Source organism: Populus euphratica, unplaced genomic scaffold (genome assembly GCF_000495115.2).
Source record: "Populus euphratica unplaced genomic scaffold, PopEup_1.0 scaffold9.1, whole genome shotgun sequence".
NCBI classification, from domain to species: Eukaryota; Viridiplantae; Streptophyta; class Magnoliopsida; order Malpighiales; family Salicaceae; genus Populus; species Populus euphratica.
Genome location: NW_011499857.1, coordinates 2234134 through 2245415, shown reverse-complemented (window position 1 = coordinate 2245415; position 11282 = coordinate 2234134). Strand labels below are relative to the sequence as shown.

At 32.3% G+C, this 11282-nt stretch overlaps 2 protein-coding genes across 2 annotated transcripts in view; both read left to right on the top strand.

The window, feature by feature from the left end:
- LOC105123832 (probable LRR receptor-like serine/threonine-protein kinase At1g34110) overlaps positions 1–2240 on the top strand; it is a 2964-nt gene extending 724 nt beyond the window's left edge. The window contains exons 2-3 of the mRNA XM_011023572.1: positions 6–1841; positions 1946–2240. Coding sequence (XP_011021874.1) covers positions 6–1837 — 1832 coding nt within the window. The 3' untranslated portion in view covers positions 1838–1841; positions 1946–2240. The remainder of the gene's footprint in view (positions 1–5; positions 1842–1945) is intronic.
- Positions 2241–6991: 4751 nt separating this feature from the next.
- On the top strand, positions 6992–10161 carry LOC105123761 (ankyrin repeat-containing protein At2g01680-like). The gene is made up of 3 exons (XM_011023477.1): positions 6992–7523; positions 8344–8753; positions 9010–10161. Exons 1-3 carry the CDS (start codon positions 7220–7222, stop codon positions 9883–9885), a joined length of 1590 nt encoding a protein of 529 aa, XP_011021779.1. The 5' UTR covers positions 6992–7219; the 3' UTR covers positions 9886–10161.
- The last annotated feature ends 1121 nt before the right edge of the window (positions 10162–11282 follow it).

Here is an 11282-nt window from a genome sequence, read left to right as displayed (position 1 = left end):
ATTAGACCTCTCCCATAATTACCTGAATGGTAGTGTTCCGGAAAGCGTTGGACAGCTTTTCAATCTTGAGTTTTTGAATATCCATAATAATTCATTGAGTGGCATGGTTTCTGAACGTCACTTTTCAAAGCTCGCCTCCTTGACTACCTTGTATTTGTACCGTAACTCACTAGTTCTTGATCTTCGTCCCACTTGGGTACCTCCTTTCCAAATTCGAGAGCTTGCATTGTTTTCTTGCAAAGTTGGACCCCAATTTCCACTATGGCTCCAAACACAGAAAAATCTTTCAATATTAGAGATGTCCAACACTAGCATTTCGGATAGAATTCCGGATTGGTTTGAAAGCATTTCCTCCACTATTGTATTATTGGACTTGTCTCTAAATCAAATTGGAAAAAACTTGCCGAAGCTGAGAAAATCTTTCGATGCTTCTTCCAGATTCATATACTTGTATTCCAACAAGTTCGAGGGTCCTCTAACTCCTTTTCCTTCAGATGTGATTGAATTAGACGTCTCCAACAAGTTTCTTCGAGGCCAAATCCCCCAAGATATTGGCAACATGATGCCACGATTGACCCTGTTGCATCTATCCAACAATTCCTTAAATGGGAACGTCCCAGTTTCTTTATGCAAGATGGGGGGATTGCGATTTCTTGATCTCTCAGAAAATCAGTTTTCAGGAGGAATTCCTAATTGCTGGAGCAAGTTGCAGCATCTACGCGTGATGGATCTGTCTAGTAACATTCTGGATGATCATATTCCAAGTTCTCTGGGTTCTCTACAGCAACTTCGATCTTTCCACCTGCGAAACAATAGTTTGCAGGGAAAAGTACCTGCGTCGTTAGAGAAGCTAAAGCACTTGCACATTCTTGATCTCAGTGACAATGTGCTAAATGGTACGATTCCTCCATCGATAGGTGAAGGGCTATCTTCATTGTCAGTGCTTGATGTTCATTCCAATAGGTTTCAAGGTGAGATTCCTCAGGAACTTTGCCACCTCACTTCTCTTCGCATTTTGAGCTTGGCACACAATGAGATGACCGGAACTATTCCCTCCTGTTTTCACAATTTTACTGGAATGATTGCAAATTTGTTCTCAAAGGAAGAACAATGGCCATATGGTCCTACCATATTTGATGATATTTATGGGTTTCAGTCTGTGGTATATGAGGAGAATGTTTTGGTTTATATGAAGGGAATGCAGCTGAAATACACCAAGACACTTCCGTTTCTCTTTTCCATTGATCTTTCAAGAAACAGGTTTGTTGGAGAGATTCCAAATCAGCTTATGAATCTGTTGGGGCTACAAAACCTGAATTTATCTAGAAACAATTTTAAGGGGCAAATTCCTTGGAAGATTGGAGATTTGAGACAGTTGCAATCGCTTGATTTGTCTAGGAATGAACTTTCTGGCTTAATTCCTACAAGCCTTTCTCAATTGAATTTCCTAAGTGCCTTGAACTTGTCATTCAACAAGTTATCTGGACGCATTCCATCAGGAAATCAGCTCCAAACTTTAGATGACAAATCCATCTACGCTGGGAACAGTGGACTTTGCGGGTTTCCACTAGACGACTGTCAAGAAGTGGCACTGCCTCCTGATGAGGGAAGACCAGAAGATGAGTTCGAAATTCTTTGGTTTTATGGCGGTATGGGAGTGGGTTTTATGACTGGATTCGTAGGAGTTTCTAGCACGCTATATTTCAAGGATTCCTGGAGGGGTGCGTTTTTTCGATTAGTTGACAAAATTTACAACAAGTTCCGAGTGATGATTGTGGTGAGCAAAAACCATCTACCAAGAAAGATTTATGGAGACAGATTTGGAGGACATGCTTGAGAGGGTTAGTTCTTGATCTCTCTTTCTATATGTCAATATTGACTTGCCTTTGAGAAATCTGGACAAACCTGCTCATACTAATGGTGTTGTAAATTCTTTTTGCTACAGCATATATTGAAAGAAAAGTTGAATAAAGCTATGCTCAAACTCAGGGGAAGCATAGTTGTGCTGTGATCGATCTATGATGTCTGAGCATGGATGGATTTGAATCCATTTTCGACATCTTGCCTCAATACTCGTGATGCTAGATGAATGTCACCGGAACTTATGTAGATTTATGTGATAGCTTACAATAACCATAATGAATAGAGAGTTTCACTGAAACTTGTTTCAGAAAGTTCATTTATAATTGGGACTTGGAGTCAATTGTGATTGGTAACTAATAGCCAGTGCTGTTTCTTTTCATCTTCTTCTTCTTGGTTTTTTTTTTTTTTACCATTCTATTTGGTCTTTGTATCTGTTAAAAATATAGAAGAAAATAGACGAAGGCAAATCACATTCCTCGTGAATAGCAAGCTTAAATAGAATTCTAGTTCTTGAATGATGTATGTCGCAACTCTCTTTGAATCAACAGTTAAAGCGATGCGTTATGAGAGTTCTTGGGATAAAATAATGTATGATTAATTCTTCGTTTTCTTCATTTTTAATGTCTATGGATGGAGAACTAATATGGAGAGAACAACTTCGAAACAGAGGAAGCAATTTCCTTTTTTTTTTTTTTTTTTATAAGTTTTACGATGGTGCATAAAGTTCATAGATCATAGATGGAAAATAACCATAATGACACTAATTTTGAGAATGCGGTTTTATAATGTGTTTGGTGTTATGGTAGTTGTTGTGATTGTAATTTTAAAAAAATTATTTTATAAAAAGTATTTTTAGTTGAGGTTGATTTAAAAAAATATATGTTTGGTTAAAACTGTGGTTGAAATTGAGGTTAAACAAAAAGTAATTTAATGTGTTTGGTTAAGAATGCTTATGAAATTAAAGTTATAAAATAATTTAAAAAATATATATTAATATTTATGGTTTTTAATTTAAATATTGTAGATTTAACTATTGTTATTTCATCATGAAATAAATCATGCTTCATATAATTTTTTTTTTATTTCATTAAACTATTTACAATTCTATTACATACAAAATTCATCTGACAAGAATTACAGTTTTCATGATTTTTTAAGTGTACAATAAAATTAAATAAAATATTATCAGAAATAAAATTAAGATTACAGTACAAATAAATTTAATTCATCTTAAACTAATTTTTTTAAAGAAATAAAAATTACTATTCATATTTATGTGAACAGTACAAGTAAAATTAATTAATTGTTATAATTAAAAAAAACTATTAACTAATTTAAAAAAACCACTGTTAAGTGAACAAGGTAAATAAATTAAAATTTACTTATATTATTCGCTTGAACAGTACAACTATTAAGGGATGTGCACTGTTCATTAAACAGTTGAGCATGTTGCAACTGTAAAAAATAGATAGCACCTGCTTTTGTTTTATAGCATTTCAATTGGTTACCAAACATTATTATATGTGTTTTAAACAAAACACAGACTGAAGAACATAGACAAACACTCTCTTAAAAACGAGCTTCCTTCTACATTTGCAATGTACCTACGAAGCATGCGGCTCAAGATTTGGGCAGACCTCTCCCAAGTCTCCTTTCCTTTTCATTATTAAGTAGGAGGCAAAGAACTTGATATCATTAGTAAGGATATCCTTTTACCATTTATTCTTCAATCGAGACCAAGTCTCTCTCAGAGTGATTTTAAGAGTTTGTCTTTACATTGATTTAATGCATTAAAAAAAAAATACTTTCCTTGATCTTGAACTTGAGAAATAGACTAAAACTCTTTAATCGACATTTTCATGCAGTCATCCCTGCAATTCACTTGCAAGTCGCCGTCGCCGTCGCCGTCTTCTTCATTTTCTTTTTCTTTATAAAGAAACATGATAATCACGGTGGAAAATTTTGGACATTGTAGATACACATTTGTATATCATTTATAATCAGGTTTGTGTCCTTTTAAAAATCAATTCAATCATGTACCAAGTAGACTTTAATTACGTTTTACCCTCTTCACATTTGTATGTAAGCTTGTTATTTTTTATTTTTTATTTTGTTTGTTGTTTTTATCAAGAGCAAGCTACCGTTTATTACTTAGAAACTAAATGAACAAGAATTTCTCTACTTTTGCTCTATATAAAAACATCCACAAACTTAACAAATAAAGGATAATTTAGTATTTTTATAAAGATTTATTAATTATTGACAAGTTGATTAGAGATAAGTTTTGACTTAAGACTTTCATTATTATAATAGTTAAATGACTTAATTAGTCATAAAAAAAATATTAACTTTTAGAAAGCAACAAAAATAAAGCTTCATTCTGAAGGGTTTTTTTCTTTTTTTTTATATATATAATCAAGATAACTTATAGGCAATTTGATCTTTCACATATATAAAATATTAATAAAAAAACATGGGAGTGTCCTACCATTAATATTTCATATTCAATTTAATTTTTATTTTTTTAATTACTATTTATTTTAAAAAAAAAAAATTATTATTTTTTTCTTCAATTTCATCTCTAATTATTAGATTTCATTTAAGTTTTATCTCAAATCTTGTTTCAACTCTATCCCTCATCATTTAATTTTAATTTTTTTCATGTCAAATTTAATCCTTATTTTTTATACTAGTGTTTATTTTTTTTTTGTATCTTTATTTCATTGTATTTTCTTTTAAATCATCCCTCGGCATTTTAAGTAGAAAATGGTTGATCTCACCTCGCAAGGTAGTTTTGTTTGCAAATGAAACCTGCTAATTTCGTGGATCAAGCTATACAACATGACTAATTTTACAGAGCTATCTCAATTATATGTTTGTAGTTGATGGGTTAGCATATTAATGCGGTTAATCTAAATTTTTATTTTTATTATATTTTTTTAGTTTTATCATTGGCATAAATAATTATTTGATTAAATAAAAAATTAATAAAAATCTAAAAAATATGGTGTTTTTATTGTGCACCACCTCACAAAAAACTATTCATTATAATATTGTTTTTCCTTTGTTTTTTATTTCTTTTTAAATTTTTATATATATTTTTAAATTTTATTATTTAACATTTAATTTATTAAAAACTGAATTTTATAGTATGTTGTATTTGCTTTTTTATATGATTATTCTAATTTTTTAATTAGTTTTTATAATTTCATTATTATATTGTGTCATGATCTGCTAATATTATATATATAACCTTCTAAATTCTCCAATTCCACTACAATCTTTATTCGGACGTTTTTTCCAAAAAAGGAGCTTATGCGTTATACATTTGTGTCATGGTCAAAACGAAGAGACACATCCCAAAATCCGGTGCTATTTTATTTGCAGCAACTATAATAGTGAATTTTAAGTTTTAAGAAGAAGTTAATTATGAAAATATTTAAATTTTTTGATACAATAATGTTTTGAGGATCTTAAACTAGGTTTAAAGAAAATAATTTCTTCCAATGCATCATCAAATCTATCATGGGTGACCTAATTAGATCCAATCTGAAAGGAATTGATTTATTGAAAGCTAGCTCCGTGATATCTTATCATTTACCACTGTTAAGACACCAAAAAAATAATAATGTATTTGCTACAATGAGAAGGCAGGAATAGCAAGCCTTCCCACACCCCAAAAAAAATTAAATTAATTTGCAAAAATAGCAAGTCTTCCTCGAAGCTCCTCATCGATCCAGTGATTGATTTCTGCAAGGTTGATTCTCTTTTCTTATTTAAAGTATGTTTCTAATTAATTATTTAAAAAGCTTAACACGCCAATTACCATGCATGCACGATCATTAAAAATAAAAATAAAAAATTAAACTAAAAAACTAAAATATAATTAGAAAAACTAAATCGTGAAAAAAACATATTAAACTTATTAGAATTTTGAAAAAACAAATAGATTAAGTTCGGTTTTAGTTTTATAAACCTAAAACTGAAAAAACCGAACCGAATCCAAACAGAAAAATAGAGTTAAATCAGAAAAACTAAGTCAAATCGATTTGAATAAGTTTTTGTTCAAAAAATCAAATAGCATCAAATCTAAACCGGTTGGTTTGAACCAGTTTTGATTTTTTAAAAAAATAAATTTAATTATTATTTTTTATAAAAATCAAATTAAACAAAAAATGACCACCCTCCATTCTTTTTTTCAGAATATTACCTCTCTTCATGGTGCATTATATCGTGGGAAGAATTAATTAAGCTTCGAAGTAAGAATTGAGAATTTATGACAAATTAATTAATATTCATACACACAGTTAGAAAAAATAAATCCGAAGGTTGATCGTCCATTATCTTACTTTATTCTTCTTCATTTTTTATTTCGATCGATTTCTAAATTTCAATGCAATATTATATTTAGGTCATATTAATTTTAATATTTTGTGTATCGTTCTCTAGGCATGCCCCGTGATTTTATTTTAGATCAAGTGGATTTTTAATTTTAAAACTATTATGGTAATAAAAAGATCGAAAGTCGTCAGAGTATTATATTCCATTATTGCGAGTTTTACCTTCAGATATTCTATCAATATTTTATAAATAAATTAAAAGGTGTATTTGAAATATTCTATAAATAAATTAAAAACTAATCGCGCATAATTTACATTTGTTATTTGTATCCGATACCATTAACCCATGCAGTATATATAAATTTTCGGAGTCTTTTTAGTCTTTAATTAATCCATTCCTCTAGTTTATTTTATAAAAAATAGCAATTCTATTGGTGATATAAATCAAATAAATATATAACCGTTTTTGTGGCACAATGATACCAAAAATTAAAAGAGGAATTGCAACTTGATACAAAGAAAAAAAAATCAAAACCCTTTTACAATATTGATGAACAATGATAAGGACTAAAAATTGGGAAGGAGTACATTTAGAATTGAGAAAAAAAACAACAAATGTATTAAAAAGCCAAATATCAACGAGTCAAGGGACTAATTTATATTTTTTTAAGACTAAAAGGACTCAATCATTGAATATTTAGAATACAAGGACGAAAAAATAATTCCCTCAATTATTTCCAAACAAAAAAGTCAGAAATGCGTGACCCTACTCAGAAGAAGGTCACCCTCCACCACTGAAAAACTATCATTTACACCTTGTCCTCTCCCACTCGCTCTCTCTCTCTCTCTCTCTAAGAAAAGAAACCTCAAAAAGATAACTTTTTAGAAAGAGAATCAAATGACAGCTTCACACTCGTTGCTTCATCGCTGCTTGTATTTTCCCCTCCCTGTTGAATAAACAAACCCATATGTTATGTATATCAACTTGAGTTGATATTGATATTGTTGTTGTTGTCATGATGATGATGGAGCCATCAAAGTCATCACTACGCTTCATAGCCCACCAGGCATTCTTCACAGCCGTCCGATCAGGCGACCTTGATTCTTTGAGACAGATAGTGGGGGATCACCCATCCGATGTTTCCGATCTAATGTCCTTGCAGACTGATGCAGGAGAGACTGCTTTGTATATAGCCGCTGATAATAATTTGGAAGAGATTTTTAGTTATTTGATAAAGCGGTGTGATCTTGAAACTGTTAAGATCAGGTCGAAGTCTGACTTGGACGCTTTCCATCTTGCTGCTAAGAAGGGTCACTTGGGTATGTTTTCTTTTACTTGCTCTAGTTGTATGCTTAATTGCTGCCATCTTGTCAGTGATATGCTCACAAATTACGTTGGCTGCAATATTGTTTTCTTCTAGATTTTGATTTGTAAAGTTTTTGCCTTTGTTTAAATGGCTTTTATTTGTTTTTTCTTTTGAATTCTCTCTGATGTCCACTGTATATGTGTGGTTGGAGGTCTGTGGCTTCAATTTCAAACAGCTAAGTGATATTTATTTTTTAAAACGCACGACAATTGTGTTGTTTCTATGAAATGAAAGGTCTAGGTTATAGTTTGTTTCCTTGATTAGACACGTGTGAGGGAGGAGGGGCTTCAGAATATAAATTCATTTAGATACCACTTGATTTTGCGCTTTAAAAGTAATTTTAAAAAATTTTGAATTTTAAAATTTTTTTGGTTCCATTTTAGTGTTTTCATCTTGTTTAAAATAAAATATTATTTGACAAAAATCATTTTAAAAACAATTGTTATCACAATATAGCTCTTATATGGTCAGTCAAAGTAGCAATTCAACTTTATTCACTTTTTTTTAAGTTATATAGAATTCAACTTTATTACTTTTTTTTTTAAAGTTATATAGATCACTGCCGATTGAAATTGGTCATAGTCAAATAGCACATTTGCTTCGCATAATCGTTGAGGCTTGGAAGATTTTGTTCATGAAGGTTGAGTTTCGTCATGTAGGATAGCTACGTTGAATGTTTACCCTTGGGAATGTGCCTCACAGCCAGTGTTTTGTAATCTTATAAGATGATGGCAGGTTGCTTAACTCGTTATGGTATTGAATACTGGTTTTAGGCATTGTGAAGGAACTTTTGGCTATGTGGCCTGAGCTTTGCAAGTTATGCGACTCCTCCAATACTAGCCCCCTTTATTCAGCTGCTGTTAAAAATCACTTGGATGTGGTGAATGCCATATTGGATGCTGATGTCAGCTCAATGAGGATAGTGCGTAAAAATGGGAAAACTGCTCTGCACACGGCTGCGAGGTATGGTCTTCTTGATATAGTGAAGGTTCTTATAGCCCGTGATTCTGGAATTGTCTGCATCAAAGATAAGAAAGGCCAAACTGCACTCCACATGGCTGTAAAGGGTCAGAGCACTTCTGTCGTTGAGGAGATATTACTTGCTGATCACTCAATACTAAATGAGCGTGACAAGAAGGGTAACACGGCAGTGCATATAGCCACAAGGAAATCTCGTCCCCAGGTACTTTATCTGTCGATTGCTAGTTGAAGATGAGAATGCATCATTCTTGTTTTTCTTGTCTCATCTACATTATTTCTTACCTCAAATGTATTAGTAATGACCAAATCTGATGTGTTGATTCATGGGGTGGATTATGAGCTTACTAGTTTCTCCCTGGATCTTCTTTGGCGGCATTGGTGCTACTGTTCAAGGAGTTTTCTCCTGTCATTTCTCTTTCCAGCCACATCATACTTATACTGTGTTCTCTATTTCGCAGATAATACTCCTTTTGCTGAGCTATACATCTATTAATGTCAACATCATCAATAATGAGCGTGAAACTGCGATGGATTTGGCGGATAAACTCCAATATGGAGAATCTGCTTTGGAAATCAAGGAAGCTCTCATAGAGGCTGGTGCCAAGCATGCTAGGCATGTTGGTCAGATGGATGAAGCAATGGAACTTAAGAGGACAGTTAGTGATATCAAGCATGAGGTGCATTCACAACTTATACAAAATGAAAAAACCAACCGAAGAGTTTCTGGCATTGCGAAGGAACTAAGGAAACTCCATAGAGAAGCTGTCCAGAATACAACCAACTCTGTCACTGTTGTTGCTGTTCTTTTTGTCTCGATTGCTTTTTTGGCTATCTTCAACTTACCTGGGCAATATATACAGGATGGAGCTGAAACAGGGAAAGCTAATATTGCTGACAGTGTTGGTTTCCAAGTTTTCTGCCTCTTAAATGCAACATCTCTCTTTATATCTTTAGCTGTTGTCGTGGTTCAGATCACTTTGGTGGCCTGGGACACCCAGGCTCAGAAACAGGTAGTCTCTGTAGTTAACAAGCTGATGTGGGCTGCATGTGCTTGCACTTGTGGTGCATTTCTATCTATAGCATTTGTGGTTGTAGGAAAGAAAAGTTCATGGATGGCTATAACCATAACCTTAACAGGAGCACCGATTCTTGTCGGGACACTCGCAAGTATGTGCTACTTTGTTTTCCGACAGCATTTTGGATTTTTCCGCGACTCCCAGAGGCGCATAAAAAGGGCAAGTGGAAGCAAGTCGTTTTCCTGGTCAGTGCACTCAACAAATATTTCAGATCCTGATGAGTACAACTCTGATCTGGAGAAGATCTATGCTTTATAAATAGTGTATTGAAAAACATGCATGTAAAAAGGGATGCTTTAACTGCGTGTTGTCTCTTTGGTGTCGTCTGCACTAGTGTTTTTTATCCTTCTTTTTCCCAGCGAATATACAGAGTAACAGTACTTGATGGTTGGTTATAGGATTTGGATATTAAGGGTTCGCAAGGAAGTTTTGACTGGTCTTCTCCAGTTTTGTAATATGAAAGTAGATTTTTGTAAATTCAGATGAATTATGATAGTCCATCGCAATTGCCTTCAGTTAGCAGCTTCTTAACTTGATCGAGTAGTTTTTGACCCCATGGTAGAAAGTGGTTGACAATCGCTAAAAAGATTTCTTGGTCGATTGGTCTGGTTGCAGTCATTACTAGAAGTTCAGTGGTTGATTTATGCAGACTGAGCTCTACTCAATCTTGAATCGGAGGATATTGAATCAAATCAAATTCAATCCCGGAATGAGTTTGCTCACAAGCTCAGTCAAAGCCGCTGAGCTTTGACCTGATCAGAACATATCATCATATGATGAGGCTCAACATGGCACCTTCAACAGCACCTCAATGATTCGTGTTTACTTAATTAGATATTAGATATAGAATCTGATTAGTAGAGGTACTGACAAAATCAAGGCAAAGAATCTAATATCCCGTTTAATCCCCTACACAGAGGATCAGTTTAGGGTAATGATACCCCCCAAATTGCCAAGCTGCTTAAGGTAGCGTTTGATAAAATTTTGGAATAAATTTGTATTTTTAAAAAAAATAAAAGATATGTACTTTTAAAAAATAGAAGATACAGAAAGGATTAATTTTCAAATGCAATATTTTTAAAAAAACTATCAATTCTAAAATTATTATATTAATATATATAATATCAAAAATAATTATTATTATAATTTTAAATTCTAACTCAGAAATTAATTCAAAGTAAGGTCTATGTCACAGCTGCTCCTGATTGATCTAAGTTAATATAAAAATAAAAATAATTATTATCATAATTTTAAATTTTAATATAAGTTAAGGCTTGGATCTACTTGACCATAAATCTAGATTAAATTAAAAATAAAAATAATTATTATTATAATTTTAAAATTCAATTTAAAAATCGATAAGAACGAGACCCGAGTCACATATCAAAAAAATTAACCAAAACTAACTCAAGTCAACATACAAATAATCATTCTTGTTTTTTTACACCATTACTAAATACAATTTTTTTTTCATTTTTTTTTCTATATTATCTCCCTTATTTTTTTCTTTGCTATTTCAAAATAATAACCAAATACTTTGTAAAAAATTCCCGTGCTAAGCTTTCGAAGTAGCAACTATAAACCGAAGAGTGATGCTTCCAAGCTTGTTAACTACTGCAACTACAATATCATAAAGGTTGAGAGTCATTAAAGAG